The sequence below is a fragment of the Myodes glareolus genome, chromosome 27 (genome assembly GCF_982192425.1).
Source record: "Myodes glareolus chromosome 27, mMyoGla1.1, whole genome shotgun sequence".
NCBI lineage: Eukaryota > Metazoa > Chordata > Mammalia > Rodentia > Cricetidae > Myodes > Myodes glareolus.
In genome coordinates this window covers 15,084,292-15,109,465 of record NC_142052.1, presented here as the reverse complement: position 1 = coordinate 15,109,465, position 25,174 = coordinate 15,084,292, and the positions used below count along the sequence as shown (strand labels likewise).

At 43.0% G+C, this 25,174-nt stretch overlaps 1 protein-coding gene and 1 long non-coding RNA gene across 2 annotated transcripts in view; one reads left to right on the top strand and one right to left on the bottom strand.

Moving 5' to 3' along the window:
* LOC146889341 (uncharacterized) overlaps window positions 1–25,174 on the top strand; it is a 47,109-nt gene that overhangs the window by 6,983 nt on the left and 14,952 nt on the right. The gene's annotated exons all lie outside the window — the stretch shown is intronic.
* On the bottom strand, window positions 13,339–17,605 carry Fzd1 (frizzled class receptor 1). Its single transcript, XM_048433645.3, has one exon. It carries the CDS (start codon window positions 17,103–17,105, stop codon window positions 15,177–15,179), a length of 1,929 nt encoding a protein of 642 aa, XP_048289602.2. The 5' UTR covers window positions 17,106–17,605; the 3' UTR covers window positions 13,339–15,176.

Sequence of the window (25,174 nt, the reverse complement as noted above, 5' to 3'; positions counted from 1 at the left end):
CTGCTTACTGAGAGCACACAGGTTATACCATGAAAGACCTAATTAACAGTGCCCCCATACAGCAGGAAGAAGTTTGGAGAGAAATAACTGTGCCCATATTCCCAGATATTGTTTATAAATGTTCTTTTACATTTAAAGAGGGATATGATAGAGATATGAATACTTTGCATTGGTATGGATTTTAAGGTCAATTTTGTTATATGGATATGTGTTTCTGATCTTGATTAAGGTATTGTGATGTGTAGTTCATTTAAAAATGTAATGTATAATTAGAAAATATAAGTTGTTAATGGATAATCATCGATAACAGTCAAGCTTGTAGTCATGTTAGTTAGATTTTCTAGATGTGCATAGATATATTTCAGATAGGCATTCTTCATATCTTTTCAAAGACACCAGAATATGGCATTTAATGTTTTAATAACTTAGGGTTTTTCATGATATTGAGACACGTCTGCTCCTGGCAGCACCAATCTACTTCAAGAGGAAGATGGGCATTGAAGAGGCTACTTATGGAGTTTGATAGCCATCTGGGCAAGAAACTGCTCTTGCCTGGACTGTTGCATAAACTGGACACAAACAACCCACAGAGAGAGGATTGCTGAACTTGCCTAAAGGTGAGATGGTCTTCTGGGGTTCCTGATTCATGAAAGAGTCTGTGAGACATTCTGCAGGAACAGCAGATAGTGACTGAACTGCCTTTAAAAGTTCCTGCTTTATGGAAATGTCTACTGGATATTATGGGCCTGTAGGCTGAAGATGAATACCACAATGGTGCAAAATAACTTTGGGTGACTGTCCAGACAGTGAGATGTCTCTGTCATTTCTAGATTTTTGAAAGTTGCTTATTTCTTGTTTACTTAGGTAATATTATATCCTTCTGGAGTCTTTGATGGAGTTGAAGAATGGTTAGTTATAGTTTTCCTTAGTTATGATAAAAGATAAAATAGATATAAATATTATAACTGTAATTCTTGCTTGATAACTGTTTTGTTATATGTAATTTTACTATGTTAAAGTGAAAGCCTTTCTTTTTGTTTAAACAGAAAAAGGGGAAATGATGTAGGTGGGTCTTCTTTCTATGTGTTGCTCTCATTGGTTAATTAATAAAGAAACTGCTTGGCCTGATAGGTCAGAACATAGGTGGGTGGAGTAGACAGAACGGAATGATGGGAGAAAGAAAGCAGAGTCAGGCAGACGCCATGGAACCAGATGCCAGGTCAGACATGATGAATCTTTCCTGGTAAGCCACGAGTTCGTAGTGACATACAGATTATCGGAAATGGGTTGAATCAATATGTGAGAGTTAGCCAGGTGGCAGGATGCAGCCCTCCACTCCTTCTACAAACCCCCACCTTCCTTTTCCAGGTCTTCAGAGGTATAAGGGCCACCATGAGCGCTTACTGCCTCTCCATTAGAGAATGAATTCAAAGTAGTGAATATAAGCAAAATTACCACAGCTATGACAGCAACGTCCCATTTCACACACATTACAACGTCTTCAGTCAAAAGACAGGCAATAGCACACATTTGCATGGATATGGAGAAAATGAAACCACCAGATCAATGTTATTGTTGGGAATGGAAATAATTAGTCAATTAGACAGAGTCACTATGCAGGTCAGCACCACTCAAAGAATATATGTAAAAGAATCAAGATCACATGTCCACAAAATTTTAAACATTAATGTTCATAGCAAATGATTAGCAGTAGCTCCAAATGGTAGCTCAGTTATCCATTAATTAATGAACAGAGAAGCAAAATGTGAAAGCATTTACACAATGGAATGTAATTTATCATAAAAAGAAATACCATGCTGACATACACATATATGGACGAGTCCAGAAAAAATTATCCTATATGAAGGGATGCATAAAAGTTACATTTCTGTGTGGTCACCTTCATTCTAACAGATAATAAATTAATCATTGCTAGGGTCTAGCAAGAAGTGTTTGTCAATGGCTAGGGTGTCTTTTTATGTAATAAAATTATCTGAGATTAGGAAGTTGGAAAGTTGTATAGTTTTATGAAATACTAAAATGTGCTGAATCTTAAAAAAACTGGCTTTTATGAAAATTGAATTATAGCTTATTATGATTAATATACATCAATAAAATCATTGAATTGGTTGATCAATTTTTTTCCTGCAAAGAATTTTACTAAACTCTTGCTTCAATAATCTCTACTTAATTCAGATGTGCTCTGTGGCAACTTTCATTACAAACTTCATTTTTAAAAATGTGCTTAACAGCTGGAAATTTGCAGTTTGTTATTCAGAAGTACAGCAGAAATGACTGCTAAGTGCGGTCTAGTAGGTAACTGAACTGTCTGTCCTGTGTATTAAGACTATGTCAAAGTAATTATAAATATTATATTAGTATTAGTACTAAATACTAATCAATTTTTATCTTTGAAACAATCCATCTTTACGTAGATTACCTTGTTTACATATTGTTGGCAAGCTGATGTAAATATGCAAATAATGTCTACACAACATTTTGCTTTTTTAAATGGCAAGAATCGCTTTCCATAGTCCCTAGCTACATTGATGTTTGTACCCTATGTGCCCAGAGGAGCTATTTCCTTCCAGAATACCAGACAGTACAAAGAGGGTACTTTCATCAACTAAAACTTCTGAATTCTAAAAATATTCAATGGTCTTTCTTTTTCTATTCTGATTTCTGCAAAGAATTGGCATTCTTAAGATGCTTAAGACAACACAAGTTTAAGTATCTGAAGCGTGGGTTTGATGTTTTTATCTCGCGAAATCAGTTGGGATCAGTCTCGGTCTGTGTTTCTCAAGGTTCCCACTTGCCTGACTTAATTGATGCAGCAACAGGAGAGGTGCTCGGAAGCCCAGACATAACAGTGGAAATAATCACATTTCTTAGTTAATGAATGAATTGCTCTTTCATAAAGATTTGTTTGTGTAAATAAACAGAGCAGAGCCTTGATTAGTGAATTCCTCGGGAAGGAAAGTCCTTCTGAGAAGTCCCGCTGTATTTAAAAGCTAGACAAAACAAAGGCTCTGAAGGGTGGGAGGCTGAGCTTCCTGGAAAGCATTCAAGCACTGTTCTGCCCAAGGCAGCCCCACTCAAGGGAAGCCAGGAGCCCTCTGGGTCTCTCCTTAGCAGTTTCTTCCTGCCCGCACCTGCTGCCAGAGCTGGAAGGCCTTCCCAGCACCAGAGCGTTTCCTCTCGGTGAGGGGCTAGACTGATTGTATTCTGGCGATCTTTACATTCAAGAATTCTAAGCTAACCTTTACTTGGAGAATTAAATAGCCCTCTTAAAAACAAATAAAAGTCAAAAGAATGGATCCAGGGAAACTCCACGGAATACTAGAGAGGAGTTTACTAGGCCAGAGCAAAGGGGCAAGGATAGGTCAGGGAGGACTACGCGCCCCATTCTGAGGGTTTTGAACAGAAGTTCTTGTGTTTCTGACTGTGATGTGTTATGGGAACTGGTTTGCAAGTGAGGCATTGCCAGGGGTTTTCTTTCCTTTTTTTTTTTTCTTCATTTATTTATTTATAAAAATTTCCACTTCCTCCCCTCCTCCCAATACCCTCCCGCTCTCCCCTCCCCCCCTCCTGTCCTAAGAACAGTCAGGGTTTCCTGCCCTGTGGGAAGTTCAAGTTCCTCCCCTCTCCCTCCAGGTCTAGCAAGGTGAGCATCCAAACAGACTAGGATCCCAAAAAGCCAGTACATGCAGAAGAAACAAGTCCCAGTGCCATTGTCAATGGCTTCTCAGTCAGCCCTGCCAGGGGTTTTCTTGAAGTTTGTTTTATTCCTATTTTTCGTAACAAGTCAAAAACACGATCTCTTCCCTAACCAACACAATCAGAATCTCTGCAGAATCTCTTATCTAACAAATCCCTTGAGTGCGTTTTATACACACCCAATTTTAAGAATTCCCGATGGCCCATTACCGTCTCTGGTAAATACCTCTTATTTTGAGAGTCATTTGGCTTTACTTTCATAGCATTCGATGGAGATCCATCACAGCCTTTCTTCTCCAAGGTCTCCAGGCATTCCCCATTCCTCTTGCACATCTTGCACTAATTCAGGTCGGCCCTAATCAAGTTATGCGGTATCAAAACCCATGTCCTTTCCAGAGGCTGTACTCCATTCATGTACCCTTTAGTCTGCTCCTGGGTTATCTCTCCTTCAGGGTGGGGGAAGCTACAAGGAAGATAAATGCTGGCAGTACTAAGTAACTCTGTCCTATGAACTATGATTCGACACTAGAAAGTTTGTTACAGCTCTGTCGCTCTTTTATATTCACCTTTGAAAAGAACGTGTATCTGGGGATGAGTGAGAACACTGGCCGCCCTTCTTAAAGAGTTGCTGACTGATTTTTATTGCCAGACTGATTTAATGTGCACAGGAAGGGAAAACAGGCTGCTGGCCACAGTCGTCTAGATTTTAAAAATGTTTTCAGTTGACTTCTAGCATAGGTCAAAATTACATTTTAGAGACGATTTTAAGGATATGTTGTAATGCTAAAAAAAAAAAAATTCTTCTCCAAAAATGACAATGTAATATTTTAAACAAGGGCAGGCAAATCCATTATCTGAATTTGTGTAAAATGCAACCCAGATGATTGGAATTCTTTGTTGACAAATGTTTAAGCAGGAGAACAGCTTTCCTCCATAAACAGGATGCTGACTTCGTACAGATTTAAAAGATGGAGTCAACGCTAGAGGTACATGTTAGGTTACTAAGAGATGAGATGCGGTGTTGAACGCCTTGAATCCCGGCACTTGGGATGCAGAGACAGGCGGATCTCAGTGAGTTCGAGGCCAGCCTGTCTAAAAGAGCTAGTTCCAGGACAGACTTCAAAGCTACAGAGAAACCCTGTCTCAGAAACAAAACAACAACAACAAAAAGCAGGGGGACAGGGGATGAGATGAAATGTGCCAGTTATCTCTCACATTGAGCCCTGTATCAAAGAGCAAAGCCACAATCACCTGGCAGATGAGTTTTTGAACAGGAGCACACAGTTAAGCAAGCATGCCATCTGTAGCTCCATCAAAACGGTGGGGTCACCGTGAGCAAAGACAGTTGACATCAGTGCATCATCTTTTTCTGACCTATTTCTGAGACACATGGAGAATATGAATCCAGAGAGATGAGTATTGCTGTGGGCCATTGAAGTGGGCCCTAGAAACTGGAAAATAAGACAAATGTTTCCTTAGAGTCTCCAAGAAGAACTGGGACAACACACCACCTTGATCTTAGCCCAAGGGGACCAGTGTCGGCCTTCTAATGCATAAGAGTATAACATAATAAATGTAGGCCTTTCAAGTGTAGCGTGATTTGATACAGGAGCAATAGAGAACAAAAACACTAGACCCTGAGTCAGACAGCCAGATGCTTAGCTGCATCTTTCTGTATGAAAAAGAGGACAACAGCAGCAAAGGAACACTTTCCATAGCTGCCAGGGAAAGTGCCATTTGGCACTACAGTCAACAAGGACAAGCTGAGAGCCCTTAAAATTGTTCAAGGTCTGTGGAGAAGAGAGCCATGTTTCTAAGAGGAAATTATAGCTCTTATCCTGATTGTGTCTGAGCGTGCCCTCAAACAACTGTCACTGTGTTACCCTAGTGTGAAACCCACCAATTAGGTCAGAATTGTCTGCAGCAATAGAGAAATTGTATTGAAAATGTGTGTCCTAAGGCATGCATAGATATGCGGAAATGTCCATGTAACAGCAGTTTCTCTAGTTGATTGATATGGTGCATTATTTGTGTCATTTAACTTTAAGAGTGCCCATTAACTTAATCTTTGTGTGGCTAAGCCTTAGAAAACATGCTTAGCTTACAAGAAAGGATGTGGGAAAAATCAATGGCATCAAGTTACATCATGCCTTTTCCATTTCCATCAACAGTAACAGTGAGCTACAGAGGCGGGGGAGAAAAGGGAAGTTGGAAAGAAAGGAGGTAAAAGGAGGAAAGGTTTGCAGGGAAAAGAGAAGCAGAATAGGATGAAGAAGAGAGGAAAGGAAAGTGCAGGGTGGCGAAGAATTCGAAGATTGTAATGACCCTAGTACTCAAAAGTACCATTTTCAACTTCATGTCGTAATCTCCTTAATAGCTATGTGAATTAGGAAAAGATTGCTGTTATTAATATTTTAGATAAATGGATCTGAGACTAAGAGCCGGTTGGGATACAGTCCAGATCTTACAAATTCAACATTCTTTCCAAGATGACATTCAATTCCCCTCTAAAATTCCTTATTATCTTGAAATTGAATTGGTTTAAAGGCGGAGGAAGAGGAGGAAAGAAAACCATTTTTCCACCCGAAGGTTCTGACCCTGTTTTAGAGATGTTTCCATTCCATTCCCACCAGGACCAGCTCAAGGAAAGTATTGTTGATATTGGTTTTTACAATATCCCTTCTCATCCCCCTACCCATGCCAAAGATCACAGCTGCCTATCTTCAGGACAGAACCATCCACAAGTTGCTTTTTATCTACCCAAACTCAACCATGAACACATTGACAACTGCCAGCAGTGGTCACCCTTACTATGCTGTGAGGGCGCTCAGCCCAGAATATCTGCCTGTGGATTTGCCACATGTGGACCTAGATCATATTCCTCAGCCCATATCCCCCACTATCTCTAGCTTCAAAGCCCTTCTGGAATCAGGATCTTCTCACATCAGTCTGTTCAGACAGAGACTTCCTTCTAAGTAGTATTCAGCTCCACTAAAATAATTCAGCAGATGGACACCAGACAAACTCACCTTCAACTGAAAATTCCAACTGAAAACTTCCCAGCAGGAAACTTGCCTGGGTTTGTCCAGAAGCCAAGAGCATTGGTAAGTCAGAGGCCAGGGAGCTACGAAAACTAAAGAAAGACTCGGAGACACCTTGCATCCCTTCATTGGCAGGAGAATTTTTCCCAAAAGAAGAGCAGCGTAGCTAAGTAGAAGTCATCAGACCAATTATCTTCTTTAACCACATTAATGTGAACACAAATGGCATCACTTCACACTCAGACTTCACTCTTTGTAAAATAAAGTGTGATAATTTAAAAGAAAATGGCCCCCAAAGGAAGTGGTACTATTAAGAGGTGTGGCTTTGCTGGGGTGGGTATGGACTGGCTATAGGAAGTATGTTACTGTGGGGGTGGGCTTTGAGGTCTCATATGTGCTCAAGCTACTCCCAGTGACTCAGACCACTTCCTGTTGCCTGTGGATCAAGTTGTAGTAATCTCAGCCACACCATGATGATAATGCCACCAAACCTCTGAAAATGTAACCTACCTAAGTTAAATGTTTTCATTTGTAAGAGTTACTCTGGTCATGGTGTCTTTTCACGGCAATAGAAACCCTAACTAAGACATTGTACACATCTGTTATTTATTGTCACTACTTTTGAAAATTTAGACTCTATGATTCAGATCAGCTCATGGTCTCTTAATACAGTGAATGAAGACCATAAGCCAGATTTTCTGGCTTCCTGGTTGGCACACTTCCCACAATACATGGAAAATACAGAAAGGAAAGGTCAATGAGGACTTTTTCATTACTCTTGATATTCAGAAATTTTTCTTCTGAAAGTGTGATATTATATATTTCTACCTAGATTTAAATAATAAAATAGTTTTACTTTATTGACTGTGATGGAGTGAATGGCTTTTTTTGCATTTTTGTTGTGGTTTTCCTATATTTACATATTGAAGCCCTCCTCTGCCACAGGGTTATACTTGAAGATAAAGTTTTCTGAGAAGCAGTTAGAGCTATGTGAAGGTCTGGGACGGGGCCTTCTACTTCATCAAGAAAAGGCTGTGGGAGTAAGCTCCAACCAGGAGCCAGATCACTGGTACCTCAATGCTGGGCTCCTCAGCCTTCAGAAGTGTAACAATAAAAGCGTATGGCTTATAGCACCAAGTTGGTGGTGCTTTGTTATGGAGGTTTGAAAGAAATTGACAAGAATGCAATATTAACTAGCTTTCCATCAACTTAAAACAAATTTTACATGTCAAAAGTAAGAGGACTGCGTATACCAACATCATCCACAATGTTCTCAAATTTTTAAAATATATTTAAAATATTTTACTATTTTAAAATGTATATCTCACAATTTCAGTGACTCATCTGGAGCAAGGAGTCTTCACTCTGAAATATTGAAATATTGTGATTGTGGAGGGCTTTTCTGTGCCCTAGCATCTTGGGTGTGTCCACATGCTACACGCTCTACCACCTCCCTTCCCACATTCATGATAATCAGATATGTGTCCAGATACTGGCCAGTATCTCCTGACATCTCCTGCTGGGAATCAGCTCAAGATCCCAATGTGTTCTGGAACAATGACGTCAATTTTAACTTCATTTACATTGAGTTATAGTAGATAACGATAGTAGCGTGATTTCCACAAAGCCAATGACATCTCGTGGAAATTTACATGAAGAATGACATTGGAAAAAACATTGGGGATGGGAGTGGACCAATTCTGGTTGAAGAGCTTCATGAGGAAGTGAGAAGGCCCTAGACGGTGTTCTACAGTGTTCTGCAGCTGTCAATAATCACAGTGGGATCCTAAGACCTAACTGTCATCTTCTTTTCTCCTTTCAGAAATGAGTTTGAGTTTGAGGAAAAAATGAGTACTAACTCTACTTTTCTCTAGGAAAAGAGTTTGACAGGTAGATTGGTGTAGAAGTAGGTAACCATTTGGAGTGATTTCCATTGGAGTGTGTCATCTTACTCCAATGGATTGCTTTGATCCTAATGGAAAATAAAATAAACGTAAGCATGCAAAAAACCCAGCAGTTCCCTCCACTGATATAATTGTTAATGCCAATTTAAAAAGCATTTCAGGGGAATACATATGAGATTCCTTTATAAAAAAAATAGATGTTTAACTAACCAGATCTTATGAATAGCAAGAACAAGGTTCAGGGTCTGGTTAGACTCCTGCCTGCGCGCATGGTCTCTTCATTGTCCAGTGTGTTTATTGTGGTTTGGTCCCTGACAGCTCTACATCCCACAAGCTTCTGCTGATTGGCACTCGCTGTGAAGACATGCTTCAAAGGCCTGAGCTCACTGCCTTTCCTTCTGGTGTGGCAAGAACACTACAGCCACAGAACTCACTTTGAATTTGTGACCAGCATATGCGTTTTTTAAAAATGCAAAAGTGGCCAGGTGGTGGTGATGCACACCTTTAATCTCAGCACTTGGGAGGCAGAGGCAGGTGGATCTCTGCGAGTTCGAGGCCAGCCTGGTCTCCAAGAGCTAGTTCCAGGACAGTTAGGACTGTTACACAGAGAAACCCTGTCTCGAAAAACAAAACAAACAAACAAACAAAAATGGCCAGACAGTGGTGGTACATTCCTTTAATTCCAGTCCCAGCACTCAGGAGGCAAAAGCTGGAGGATCTCTGTCAGTTCAAGCCCAGCCTGCTCTACAGATTGAGTTCCAGGACAGACAGGAATGGTTCACAGAGAAACCCCATCTCAAAAAAAAAAAAAGAAAAAAGAAAGAAAAAAGAAAGAAAGAAAGAAAGAGAGAAAGAAAGAGAGAAAGAAAGAAAGGAAAGAAAGAAAGAAAAAGTGAATTTTATTATATGTTGTCATTGTACTTTGCTCGTTTTTGCCCAGTATTTATTCCTGCACTTATGAGAGTGCAGTTTAATTCATGACACAGAGCTCCAATACTCATTTGCTCGGAACTTTTTTGATTTTACTACTGCAGCTTCTCTGTCCTGAAGAAACCTAGATGGTTGGTTACCCTAGTGGAGCAACTACAAATTTTTAACGGGGTATTTACTAAAATTAACATTTAAAAATACTTGTCAGGAGTTGGAAATAAAGAGTCAAGAATAATCTCTAAATCTACCATTTAATTATTTAGATGGGGTCTCACTGTGTAGCACAGAGTGAGTTGTAATACTCCCAATAATACCTCCCCCTGGCTTGGGTTGTGGGTATGTACCGCCATGCCCCAGCTGAAATCTGCTTCTTAAGAGAAACATACTCCTAACACTTGAGTAGCACAAGGCATGTGGAAAGGGTATGAGCCAGACCATAGGACTTCTGGGAAGCCAAGCATGTATAAGGCATGTGGAAAGGATCTCAGCCAGACCATAGAACTTATGGGCAGCGCAGCTACAGTGGTGAAGACAAGCATGTCCAAGGACAGGACACAGTGTGTCTTGGAGTACTGCGTGTAAGCAAGGGCACACTGCCACCTTGAAAAGCAATGAAGGCCACCCTTTGTCTACAGGGGATGCTGCAGCTATTTCCCTGCAAATTTAATTCAAACAGGTACTGAGATCTGAAATGGAAATATCTACAAAATAGAGGGATACTCAGTTTGGGTTTCTTTAAAGAAAAGGAAAGGAATCCAGGCCACAAAGAACTATCTCAAAGCAGCACCAGCAGCTCTTTTGATGTTAATCGCTGCATTGCCAACATGTTTGTAAGTCTACACTGTGTATGAAATTTCTTGGGATCATTATATGAAATATGCATATTATAAATAGTAAAACTTAAAAATTGTTCTCAAGTGTCAATTTCACCTTTTAAAAAAGTGTGTGTAAAATATGTAAATTCTATTTGAATATTCCATATTCCTTTCAAATTAATATTCCAATATTAAATGAAGAAAATTCAGTATTACATGAGTTCTGTCCTCCAACTGTATTTCTAGAATATGAACATCTTAAAGGAATTCATTTCTATTGGAAGTGGCACCTTATTTTTTTTAAGGAACTTTAGAATCTAAAACTAATTATAATGTACAAAATATATGTTCACATGTTTACAGACTATACTCAAGTTTACTGAACATATCACATGAACGATTTCTGTGAGAAATCCTTCATTTTTACCTGTTATTGAATTTCCATGTTAATCTACAGACAAAATTGTTACAAAGTAACTTGACTCCACAGTGGCTGAAGGACACTTTCCACCATAATAAAATTCAAGGAAAATTAGTGTAGAGAATATGCTTTAAATGCCAGGTCCTAAGAAATAACTGCTTTCTCACAATAATTGGCTACAGCTTGGCATGTCTATTAAAAGGTGTGGTCTGTGTGCACAGAAATGCTCATTCCCTCAATCTTAAATTTTAAGGGAATTTTGAGCCATGAGGAAACTCAAATAGTGTTTTCCCCTGACACCTGCTTGGCAAGTTTCTTCTAAGACATCATAGCAAATGTAAAGGCCTCAACACAAAGCCCTTGAATGAAGGTAACATTACGATTTTTTTTTAGTTACCCAAGGGTCAAATTCCCATACAGTCCACGCCTTATTTGTGCTCCCACAGGCCAACCCTGCAAAACACTGAGACTGGTGTGTTTTAAAACTATATCATGACAATATTAATAGTATTCACATGTAGATATATGCAGTAACCATATTTGGTTTTTAATTTCGTGGACTCCAGTTATATAAAAATTTATCATCTGAAATATATCAAGGGTATTCAATGTCATACCACCCTCATGGTCTCTTTTCCTAGATAAACGCTGGGCCTTTAACAATCATGTATGTATGGCAGAAGGCTTCAGTGCTCACAGCGGAGACAAAAGGACCAGGACTCTAAACTCAGGTTAACAAGAGAATAGCTGAAATATCACCTCTGGTTCTTTTGCATATGCTTATCTCTGAGATTAAAAATACAATTCTTTGCCTCCTAAATAAATCACTCTCGCCAAAATAACATTTACATGAAGAAAAATTTAGGAGCATCTGAAGGTTTTCATGTTATAATCACATTTACTGTAAAAGCTAAATCAAGTATACTGTGAGGGGGAGAAACTGACTCCAGTAGAAAGCTGGCAGATGTGTGTGTGTGTGTGTGTGTGTGTGTGTGTGTGTGTGTGTGTGTGTAAGTGCATGTGTGTGTGTATGTGTGTGTGTGTGTATTTATATTCAGGCGAATCAAACCATTTGAAAATAGGGTTTGTCATAGAAACAACATCCTAATGGGGTCAAATCATCAGTGTCTTTATGGTTTTCCGGATTAGTTCTATTTTGTCATCAATACTGAATGAAGCAAAGTCAACCAAATCAGACAAAAATCCCCCTGGGTTTATGTATCTCGCACACCTTAAAATAAATTGCTCTCTGAAAACAAAGCCTGACAGTGAGTTAAAATACTATTTGAACGTTCAAATGCAGAATATACAGCCTTTCTGTGTCAAATTCCCGTCTGCATCTTTTCAAAGACATTCACAGTAGCACTGGTTTTGACATTTACTCCTGGGACAAAAACTAATGAATTGTCTTGAAATTTTCTCCCAAATGTTACATAATTATCTAGGGGACATGTTCTAATTTGCCTACAGAATTACTGTTTTTCACGTGTATCTTTGCATAAAAGGTTCTCAAATATTACCTTTTCTATTAATGTAACAAAAAATACAAATGCTGTTTAATACTTAAAATGATATATATTCCATTAAATTAAAATTTAAGTGTTTTAAAATAAATTAAGATGTATAACACAATTCCCTAACAACCTAAAGACCACTCTTTGTAGTAATGGTCCTCTCTTCAGCCTTTTGTTCTTTTATTTTAAAAAGTAATGGAAAGTATAATAAAGGTATATTTAATCTCCAGATATTTGAAGTTTTCCAGTAGCATTCTTTTCTCATATTATTTCCATATTATAAAATGTAAATTGTGTATTTCTATTTTAAAATTTAATTATGTATATATATATATATATATATATATATAGTTCCATGCATGTGTACAGATACATGCACACACATACATATAAATTCTGAGGAAGAGTAGGTCAACTGGGAAATTCCTCAGGGAAAGAAAGACTCTTTCTTTCTTTCATATGAAAATGGAATCTTCAGAAGTAAACAAACAAACAAATGGAACACCAGACTTTCATAGTCTACTGCTCTCTTAAGATGCTTAGGAACCGAGTCGGTGGCCACTTACGGATTGCCTGCTTTTGTGTTGGGAGTGTGTAGGTAATAGGAAGACAAGACAATCCCTCATGGAGCATCAGAGGTGAGGACTGAATGATAAACCTCCATGACAATAGTCATGGAAATGCTTCCCTTGAAAGAAAAAAAAACTTTCAATGTTAAAAGTGAGAGTTACCTTTTAATAATAGTATCGTTTGATATTATTATTATTATTATTCCAAACAACATTGAAGCCTTCCACTCTCTGCGGCCAAGACAGCAGCCTTCGCATGAGACTTCATGGATGCCACTCGGAAGGCAGGCAGGCTGGGCATTCTCTGTATTAAACTTTCTCTCAGATTCTTGAGGTTGTGACATTGTGGGGCTGGATACGAGGCTGAATTATAAACTGAGAAGATGCTTCAGAATGGTCTGTTGTTATGAGGCACAAAACAATGTGATTTCATACAAAACTTTCATTTTTTTATTTGCGAAATTAAAAATATGGTATTTTATATATATAAACTTCTATTCCTCTATAAATATAAATGGTTTTATGATAAATGGACAGAATAAATGCATACCAAATTCAAAAACCAATGTCAGTTTAGGGAACAACAGACAGATAAATTTAGGTCCCATGTGCCGGCGTTTTTGATAAACTCTTAAAGTTTAAACACTACATTCAGAAGGATTGCTTTTCTCCTCTTCAGAGAGAACTAAAGTGAATGCTCTAAATGGCTTTGAGAGATTTACACTCGACATACTGCTGTAAATGCACACAGGAGCACACAGAGGGCTAGGATGCAGTAGGAATGGACACACTTCCGATTCAGCATGCATGCCCACGTTGTGTTTGCTTCTCTCGTCCACCTCCTCTGTCTTCGGACATAAGTCAGGCTATTCCTGGGGCTGTGGATGGCTCCTCCCTCAGAATGAGTGGCTGAGGAATCGTAATATGTTGATTCTGTACAACTTCTCGGTTGTACAGTTGATACAAGTCTAATTACAATTTGATTAAAACCAGAAAACAGCATTTCATTTTGAGGAAGTCCACTCCACTGAGATCTCCCTAAATTTTCATAATCTGTGTATGCTCTGCTATCCTGTTAAGGAAGACAAAGATCAACTCCTCACCAGGCTTTCCAGGCAACCTCAAAGTCTCCATTTCATAGAAGGGTAAAATCTAAAAGCAGGCAGCCTCACGGGATTGGATGGGGGAGGGGCGGGAGTAGGTTATCAACCATCAAAATGCAATTAGAACTAACATTTTCTAATCTCTCTCTTCAGTTTCTTCCAACCCACACAAAGCTTGCTGCTCTTCCACAATCACTAGCCACGTCTTTCCATAATGATGGCCAAACCCATAGCAGGTTCTTACACTAAAGAGGAAAAATGAGCCCACCCATAAAAAGTCAGACTTTCCAAAGTTAGGCATTAGTTACCACACTTACTCTCTGACCAGTTTAGGTGGTAGGAGGGAATATCCAGGCGAGGGACACCAGGGAAGAGGGAGGCTGAGTCAACAGGCAGTGAACACCGGGTGGGCCTCTATGAAACTGAAAGGTGGTTCTCAAAAATCAGCATGGGAAGTCAGAGGGGCAAGGCTAAGGCACCACACTGTGCCTCTAAAAGGGGGAGGAACTAGAATGGGCGGGACCCACCTCCGGATGGGGAAACTTTGTGAAGTTCTGCACCTTGAGTTCCCACGCAAGCAAGGAGGGGAAAGAGAAGCTGAAGGAAGCAGCGATGGAAAATGACCCTCGAGAGGCACCCCTGTCCCAGCCCTCAGTGCCATAGAGAGCCAGGCCCGCGCTCCCACAACTGTGATGGGCACAAGGGTAGGGCACTCAGCAAGCGTGCTCCATTGTACCTCCTCTGCAGTCTTCAGAAAAAGGCAAGTGAGAAAAGCTTCAAATGCTTAAACGTCCCTAAATAATTAAACATTTTTATAAAGAAAAGAAAATTGCGTGTTCGGTAGTCTTTAAATACAAATATACTTACAAAAATCTTACACAGGCTATTTACAATCATAAAAGCATACAGTCCCAGAATCAGAGCTAGGACTCGAGAGATCGGTCCACACACACACACCCCTCTCTGGCAGTTGGGCCCTCTCTCCTTTACCCCAGGGATGGAAGTTTTTGCAGGAGCTCTGTTTGTTGCAAGGAGCCTGTAAAAGTTGAGTGTCTTGCGAGGAAGCCTGGAGTGGCCAGGCTTGCCGGGAATTCCTTGGGGCCAGCTTTCAGGAGAGGGCAGGATCCGACCAAGACCTGGGGAAGAAGGCATAGTTCAGGTCTCAGACGGTAGTCTCCCCCTGTTTGCTGTTGGTCAGCCTCGTGTAGAACTTCCTCCAAGAGTTCAGTGTCTTGCCGGACCAGATCCAGAAGCCAGATGTGATGCCCACGATCAGCGTCATGAGATACTTAATCATGAAGACTGTAAAGTCGGGGCTCATGGGCGGATGTGGTGGGACGCCTCCACCCCCCTGGAGGTGAGGGCAGGGGATGGCATAACTCTTGCAGCTCTGGGCCACCCAGCTGCGCTCCCACTGGTCCCGGAAGGCCTGCTCGTAGAAGTAGCAGGCAATGACGATGGTGGCCGGCACCGTGTAGAGCACGCTGAAGACGCCGATGCGCACCATGAGCTTCTCCAGCTTCTCGGTCTTGGTGCCGTCATGCTTCATGATGGTGCGGATGCGGAAGAGTGACACGAAACCGGCCAGGAGAAAAGATGTGCCGATAAACAGGTACACGAAGAGCGGCGCCAGCACAAAGCCACGCAGCGCGTCCACGTTGTTAAGTCCTACAAAACACACTCCGCTCAGTACATCGCCGTCCACCTGGCCCAACGCCAGGATGGTTATAGTTTTGATGGCTGGTACAGCCCAGGCGGCTAGGTGAAAATACTGCGAGTTGGCCTCGATGGCTTCGTGGCCCCACTTCATGCCGGCTGCCAGGAACCAGGTGAGGGACAGGATCACCCACCAGATGGAGCTGGCCATGCTGAAGAAGTATAGCATCATAAAGAGGATAGTGCAGCCCTCCTTCTTAGTGCCCTGTGCGACCGTGCGCGCCCCGTCCTCGGCAAACTTGTCGTTACACACCACCCGGTCCTCCAGCAGAAAACCAGCGATGTAGGCCACGGCCACCGCTGTGTAACAGCCGGACAAGAAAATGATGGGCCGTTCCGGGTAGCTGAAGCGCCGCATGTCCACTAGGTACGTGAGCACCGTGAAGAGCGTGGAGGCGCAGCACAGCACCGACCAGATGCCAATCCAGGTGCGCGAGAAGCGCAGCTCTTCCGGCCCGAAGTACATGAGCCCATAGACCTTGGTGGGTTCGCAGGGTGCGCCGCAGTCCTTCTCCCCCAGAAAGTGATAGTTGAGGTAGGAGGGTACCCTGAGGGCGCGCGGGCAGGAGAACTTGCCCCGCTCCACCGTGCCGGCGCCCCCCGGGTAGCCACCTCGGTAACCACCGCCGCCGTGTTGCGGATTGCTGGTCCAGAACTCCGGCAGCAAGGAGGGAGTCGGGGTACCTTTGTCGGACGTGTTCTGGCCCACGCACAACTCTCCTGCGCCGTGCACCGGGAACTTCTCACACTTGAGCGTGTCTGGCCACTGGAAGCCGAACTTATTCATGAGCGCTTCGCAGCCCTGGCGCGCGCGCTCGCAGAGGGAGCGGCAGGGCGGCAGCGCCTGCTCCAGCACCGTGCACACCGGCGCATACATGGAGCACAGGAAGAATTTGAGCTCGGCGGAGCACTGCACCTTCACCAGCGGGTAGAACTGATGTACCTCCAGGCCCGCGTCCTCCTGGTTCGTGTGGCCCAGCAGGTTGGGCATGATGGTCTGGTTGTAGGCGATGTCCGTGCACAGCGGAATGGATATGGGTTGGCAATAGCCGTGGTCCGGGATGGAGATGCCCCGTTCGCCGTTGTACTGCTGCCCGCCCTGCTGCTGCTGGGGCGGCGGCGGGGCTTGCTGGCCCGGCCCGGGTACCTGGCCCGCCGCCTGCGCTCGGACCCCCAACATCAGCGGAGCCTCCAGCAGCCAAAGCAGCAGCAGCAGCCCGCTCGCCCAGCGCCGGGGGTCAGCCCGAGGACGGTGATGGCCGGTCGCGTCCCCGCGCCCCACCGCCTCCCGCTGGTCCGGGAGAGCCCCGGCACAAAGTTCCCAGCTCGGCCGGCTCGAGGCCGGGGACTCGCTAGGCGCCGCCTCCTCAGCCATACTTTTTCGGCTCCCTCCTCGGCGCCGGTCGGCTGGGGCAGGCAGCAGCGCGGCGGGTGGCGGCTCCTACTGTCTTCGGGGAGAGCTGGTCCCGGCTTGTGCCCTCCGTCGGGCTGCGGTCGCGCTCCACCCGCTCGCCCAGATCCTGCTCGGAGTCCCGCAGCCGCCGCCGCCGCCGCAGAAACTTGCGGTTCATGAAGCGCGGGCGGCAGGGAGAACGCGAGTGGTCCCGGCGATCCGGGATCGCGTCCCTGCTTCCCGGACCGCGGCGGGCTGGTGGCTCTCGGCCCGCGGCACCGCGCTAGTGGCCGTAGCCTGGGAGAGGAGCGGGCAACTCTTGGCAGCCTCGCCGCCGCCTCGGGTCCCCCCTGCGCCTCCGCCTCCTCCTCCTCGGCCGCCGCCTGACCATTTGTGTCAATCCCTCAACTCGCTGCCTCTCCTCTCCCTCGCGCGCCCTCCAACCGGTTTCCAGGCGCCCCGCAGTCTGTCTTTCACGGAGAGGGAGGAGCCTTGAAACCGACACGGAGCTGGAGGCTCAGGGACCGTCGCCCAATCGCGGCACCCGCTGTCGAGCGTAAAGGGAGCCCTTTCCCTCCCAGCCTTGACTGGAACCGGCTGCAGGAGGGAGGAGGAGGAAGTGGTGGTGGTGCTGGTGGTGGCAGAGAGGCACCGCTCAGGCACAAAGAGTACTATGAAGCGGGACAGGCTTGGTTGCTTTTGCTTGTGAGCGAGGACAAGTAAGAGAATGGTCCCATATGCTGCTGGAGATAATGAATAGGAGTCGGCGAGCCGCGGGATTTAGCTCTGCTTTGCTTTTTTTTTTTTTAAATCTACTTTCTTGTTTTAAAAATCCTACCCTTGACTCTAGTCACAAACAGCTACTTTGACCGTTGATTCTGAATGCATGCCCCTGACTTGAGAATCGGGTTTCCTTTGAGTCTAAGTCTGTCGAGATTTTGTTGAAAATATGACTCCAATAAGCCATGGAGCTCTCAGGCTGGGCTCGGCGGGCTTTTGGACGCGCCATTTCCCTGGATCACTGTCAAAAGAAAACAACAGAACTAAAGTTTGGTGGGATGTAAAATGTGAGCTCAGATGCGCCTTCTATTAGTAGTGTATTTCGGCAGTCATACTTCACCCCTCCTTTTTAATGGGATCAGAAACAAGCAAAGGAGACCTACCCGTTAAATGTTAGAGGAAAGCGGTTGAGAACCGAAGCCTCGGGTGCCCCAGCGTCAGACCCAGTGTACACCCAGACGGAGGAGCAATCCCGGATCCTTAGGGGGCCCCTTTTGAACTCGGGACTCTGCTGAGTCCGGTATTTAAGTCCCCCAGCTGAAGCGCTCACAGCTGAAGGTATTCATTTGAATACAAAACACAACCAAATCGAGTCGGAAAGCAAAGGGCCAACCAGGCTCCCTCAACGAGAGAGAGAGAGAGAGAGAGAGAGAGAGAGAGAGAGAGAGAGAGAGAGACAGAGAGACAGAGAGACAGAGAGAGACAGAGACAGAGAGAGACAGAGACAGAGAGACAGAGACAGAGAGGAGAGAGAGAATGAATCTGTCTCAGTAAACACACACACACGTTTTTTTCTTGTTTATTTTAAAGAATTTACATGGCTCAGATTTATCAATAAAGTGCCTTTGTGTTTTACTAATTCTATTGAGATTTTCTCTCTTTGATTAGCTTTATCTGGAGAGACTGTTTCCCGATTACTTTCTACCGTTTATATATTCATTCGATCAGTAGATACTTACCAGACATACATTAAACAATGAGCACTGTCACCGGAGGTAGGGGACACAGACGAAGCCCTGGTGCATCCTTAAAGGAGGGCACAGTACAGTGGACACAGGAATGTCAACCATTGATGACAATGTACACCCGCGATCAAAGGGACACAAGGGAAACAAATGGGCAACTAACACAGGCCACAAGGAGTGGGAGGGTCCTGCGGAGAGACAGATGTCAAATGCGAAAGACAGAAGCTTGGAATTGCCTAAGTTTCAGAAGGGCAGGATCAGAGAGTATGCACGCCCTGGGCACGAAAGGAAAGAAAGGGCTCTTTAACTCATGCAAAATAGCAGGAGCCAAACTTTTCAAACAATAGGGAGCTATTGTAGGTGGCTTTCCCCCCACTGAAGCCGGAAGTGGTTCCAGGGTGACTGAAATAGGGAACAAGGCTCAAGCTGTCATGGAGAAACATCAACATTCCTCTATACATACAGATCACTGCTCAAGATGGGACTTGTCTACAGGCTCACGGGCACTGCGAAGTTTGTCACCATGTTGGTGTCTGAGGGAACTGCAGTCATACTTTTACCTATGAAATCGGAGTGGCATCTATTTTGTCTCATAGACATGTTCATAAAAACTGTGTTGTCCACTTTAAAGTTTATTTTGAGTCTTTGCATGGAAGCTCGTTTAACACTATCCTCCTGCCTCGGACTTCTGGGTAACTTGACCACAGGTACACACCATTATGCCTGCTGTGATTTAAAGTATTTTGAAGAGAGAGAAAAAAAAGAATTTCTTTAAATTTCTAGCATTTTTTTTTTTTTTTAAAGAGCAACAGGTTCTAAATACACAGTCAGGTCACAGGTACTTGGGGACAGAAGTGGTGAACGTAGCCCTTGTGTTACATTTTGATAGTGAAAATGAGGTGGGCGGACACGTCCTTTTGTGAACACTCATGTTCATTGCTCATGTTATGTTCCTATAGCTTCCTGGTCCACAGGCTCCCAGGTACTGGCTCCCTAACCTTCCGCTACGCTGCCTACCCATCTCGCCTCAGTGTACCCCAGGCTTAGCATCTTAACTGAGCCATCTCCCTCCTCATAGACATCTGTAATAAAGATGCACCTGTCTTGTGTTTCATCCTCAAAATTATTGAGCTGACGGTGCTAGGTGAGACGTGAAGTTATTAAAATGTATTAGTTACTGGGCAGCATCATCTAAATTAAGCCTTTCCCACAACTATCAGCCCACAGTCTCGTTTTCCCTTCAAAGAAATAGGGCAGAGCACAGAAGAGTACAGAGGGCTTGGTCTGCTTCACGGAATAAGAAACAGCGCTGTTTCCAAGGTTGCTCTAAGGAAATTCCCGAACTTCCCTCTCCCACCGAGCGATGAGATTAGGAAGGAGGCTGAGAACAGCATCAGGGTTTTCACCTACAGGGGCACAGGTCACTCTATCATGGCATGGACCCCGAAGCTGCCATCCAACCAAAGATATTGTCTAGAACTAAGCTTTTCTCCAGTTTACAATTAAGAACACTAGGTCCAGATTTAAGGGATGTGTCGGCTTCAGGTTAATGGATCATCTGACTTGGATTTCATCAGTTTCCGCAGTCTTTCAAGTAACTATCATTTTTGGTATTGTTTTTAAATTCAGTTTTTTCAGTAGATTCTTTCTTTAAAGAGATCACATAGAAAAGACTATGCAAAATTTGAAAAGGGATCATTTTCTAAGAGCTGCCTTTCAGTGTTAAGTCCTTTAAAGTAGATGTCCTGTTTGTTTGTTGTGCCAATACAACATTTTACATATTAAGCAGTTGTAACACAGAAGTTGTTTTAAAAAAATAAAAATAAGTTTTAAAGAGGAAGCAATCACTGCACAGCACACCACGGCCACCAGTACCAACTCATATTAGAGGAGCAGTCCAGTGAGATGGTGATGTAGGCCGTGGGGAAAAGGAAAAAAATAGAAGAGAAATTTGAGTGCTGAATTTAAAACACTATTTTCTGGGGACGTGGAAAGCTTTGAGATTCACAGATTAAAAATTACTAAATTAGTATGAAATGTTACAGCCTTGGTAATAAAACATTTCAACCTCTCCAATATAAACTAATAAACATAGCCTGATTTCTTTTTAGTATTACATAGGCAGGCATCAGAATCAGCTACATAGTTTCCTTATTTCAAAGATCTCCTTTGAGCAGATCTTTCTTTAAAAAGTGTGAAGATTCGCAAACTGCTTCCACCAGTTGCATGTGGGCGTGCGTGCTTTACGAGGGATAGCGATCCCATTTCAGTCGCACGGTTTCCCATAGGCACTCAAGCAGCTAGGTAGACGCTTCAGGTGCAGCCAGAGGGACTCACTTGGAAGGAATTGGGTTTGTTGTTGCTTTTAGATGACAGACTTTGATAGCCTCTGTTGAATAACAGAAATCATATTATGGACTAAGACTATGTTCTCTTGAGACTGTACCTCGGATACTTTCTTAACATTGATTCACACGCATTGTGTTGTTTGAAATGTATTTTGTTACGGATATTGATTATTGCCCCCCATTAACAGGTGAATCTAAGTCCCTTAGTACTAAACAATACAAAATTCTCAGTGACAGTACATATCAGGGTAGGCCTGAGTCTGACCAGTGCCATAGTCTTCCACCAAGTGCAATCTGTGAGCATAGCCACGCCCAAAAATCACAGAAGAAAACACAGTTTCTAGGTGAGGATCGTGGTGGCCCCTTGATCTTAAACGTAGCTTCCTGTGTCAGGACACTGGTATAGGCAAAACACTAAGATTCACTGTTGAGTTAGACCAGATTTTTCAAATTGTCTTCTGTGCACTACATCATCTTCCCTAGGGGTGTTCTGTAAAATAAGTTTGTTCAAAGAAATGGGTAAAAAAAAAAATCTGTGTTCTTATTGGAGATTTATGATAGTCTAAAGTCTATGAGAAGTGCTAAAGTAAATAAATAAATCTCACATTAACCTTTGTCCTATCCAGCACTTTACACAGACACACACACACACACACACACACACACACACACAGAGAGAGAGAGAGAGAGAGAGAGAGAGAGGGAGAAAGAGAGAGAGAGAGAGAGAGATAGAGAGAGAGAGAGAGAGATCACAGCAATGTTCTGCTTGCATTAATGCTCTCCAGCATGAAGTCTGAGTAAAGCTGGCGCGGTCTATAAATTGTGAAGCTGTATCACAGCACTTGGACTCTTACTTCTGGATTGCGCAGGTGTGTCAGGAGAAAGAGAAAACTTGCTCCACCGTGCTTTGGAGCCCCAGATAAGCATGCTGATTGTTTAAGACTAGGTTTAGTGTATTTAACCTTTTACTAGAGATTTCCAACTTTTCTTATCGATTGCCAACCCCAGAAAGTTCTGCATATCCCCCCTTTACCTTTTGTTGTTGTTTTGAGATTTTCTTCATAACCCAGGTTGACCTGAAACTTACGATCCACATGTTTCAGTCTTCTAAGTATTGGGATAGCAGGCATGTGCCTTTACACCCAGCTACATATACTAATAATTATCTACTAAAACGTATCTGCTCTCTGAGAGCAAGTGTTTTCAGAGTGTTGTGCATGTGTCCGTGTGAGTACCCTTGTGCACACACAGGTGGACGCAGACATAGATGCTGGCTAGCCTCTTCCATCACTACCCCCCTTACCTTTTTGAGGCAGGACCTCCCACTCTACTCAAAGCACAATGACTCATCTGGACTGGATGGATAGAGAGCTCCAGAGAATACCACTAAGCCACTGTGTGTGTGTGTGTGTGTGTGTGTGTTATCAAGGATCCAAACTATAGACATCATGTTTGCATGGCAAGCTTTTACTAACTGGTCCATCTCCTCAACCGCCAAAGCATCCACATACTTTTGCAGCATTTCTAAAAAACAACTGTCTCTTTTGTTTTCATCTTTAAATAAATACATTTTTAGCATTGATGAGATGTTTCTTGCAGCCACTCATGCTCAGAACTTCAGTTTATAACTCTCTTGGAAAAGTCTTTTCTTTAGACACAAACACAGTTTTCCCTAAAACAACTTAGCAAAAGAGATTTGTCTAGGTACAGTCTGCTCCTTTTTTATATGTGGAAGTCAAAATTCACTAACTAAACAAACAAACACACTTCACCTAAATGTAGAATAAGGATTACTGAGGTTAGGAAGTGAGGGGGAAGGCAGGAAAAGATGCCTGGATTCGATCAGTCAGTCCACGCTACATGCATTGAAATATCGCGCGGACACCCATTAATAAAAGCAAGATGTAACAAAGGAGATTGTCATAACTTTCACTTCATAGAGTACTCATAGCTGATTCATAGGAAGCTCTTAAACCAACTTATCATCTAAGTGAGCTGTAATTTATTAGCATTTACATTTTAAATACGGTAAGATAGAATCAGTTTTGCTGGGTTTGTTCATTAGGCCTAAGTGTGAATCCTTCCACATGAGTATCATAGGACATTTTAAGATACAAACAAAATAACACTGAATTTTCACTGACAAAGTAAATCCTTAATTACTTCAATTTTCTTGGCATTAAAAGAGGATGCTATTAAGTGAGATTTTTGCCATGTGTACGACTCCATCTTGAAAAGGACCAACTCTGAAGTCCCTGTGGCCCTCCTCTTCCCCATTAGTTCTGTTGTCACTGTACAGTTGGAAATTGTGTACTAAATGACCAAACTTCCCCACGACATCCAGGCATTTCTACTGGATTTACAATGTAGTCTTTTGTGAGGCTCCAGCCAAGAAATATAGATGAGACCTCATAAATTCAAACCTTATGCGTGGTACGCTTGAAGAGGCCCGGCTGAGTGGCTAAGATGTGGGGAGCTGGATTTGCAATCATTTGGTACGGCACGAAAACAAGAGAACAAGGGAAACATGTGCTTCTGTGAGCGCGCGCTCGGCTCTCCCTCTGCACCTCTCGCTTCTGTTAGTCATTAGTGGGTAAATAATTTTATACATTTTTTAAAAAAATTGTAGTCTGATAAATTGTTGACTCTTCATTTGTAGTTTCTTGCTTTGTCTTTGCTCAAGGTAAACAGGAAGCTAATCCACTTTTTTAAATGTTGGCACAAATTATTGGCACCTTGGAATTATGACTAAAAGTGTTGCTAGACATTTGCATGTCAGATAGGAAACGTCTTTGGCCGGTATGGGAAAAGCACTGACCTGTCTATGGTTCACTTGACATCTTAGTAAAGTTTTCTTAGCACTTAAAAGGGGAGAAGTAGAAAAGGAAAAAGAAAATTCTTCCATGAAAATGTTCCTACCGTAGAGCCTGACCTAGCCTTCCCAAGTCTGCTGCAGGATGGCCACCTTCACTCAAGGTGGAGAACTGCACCTGAGATGCCAAGTCTCCTGTTGATGCCAGAACATTCGAATGTTCTTATCACATGCACTGACCACAGCTGCACATAAAGGAAAACTAATACATTCAATGGCCTTTGTAGCCTAATTAAAGAAAGCTCATTAGCAAATAATTTTTTTTTTCCCAAGAACATAGCTCTGAGACAGTCATTTGAATCTTTAGTATAATGATAGCAAGCACCCTAAGGGCAATGTCAGAGGCTGTTCCACAAGACCATGTGACCATGACAACAACCAGGATACCAGTGAGTCAACCTCAGCTTGAGAGAGTGTGCCTGTAAGGAGGCAAACACCCAGTTCAATGCAGGGTTCTCCTGTGAACAGTGTTTGCCAAGGGTGGACCATTGGGTGCTCTGCTCTCCATCCTCACGTTTAATTCTACACTGAAAGAAAGGACGAGACACTAGAGAATTCTCACTGCTGGGTAACGGGCACGCAGTCTTCCATCACGGTGAGCGTACTGTGTTTCATTCTGCCTCTGTTTCTTCGTGTGTTACTCCATGGCCATTGTTTGTCTTCTGACTTTCATTGGGGAAAGGGCTGTGTGTTTACATTTGCGAGTCAGACTATTAATGAACAGGCAACTGTATTTGCTAGGACTCTTGTAGCTTTCTGATTTCAGAAATTTCTCTTTATTGTTGGTCTGATAAGACTGGGTGATTGAGTGCAATAAGAGTCTGTTTAAACCAAGTTCTTTCATTTCCACTCAGTTCTCTGGAGCACAGAAGTAAGAACAATCTGACTGCAGAAGCTGGTGCGCTTCCCCTAGAGGCCTCCCAGGTCATGTGACTCCGTGTGCTTCAGGGCTCTCAGATTAACACAGACCATTTAGCATAGACAGAAAACAAGCTGCAGTTACTACCAAATGCACGTGGATTGGGAAGTGTGCACAGAGACAAAGATTTGTTCTGATGCTCTGATATGCTGAAAATTTCCCCTTAA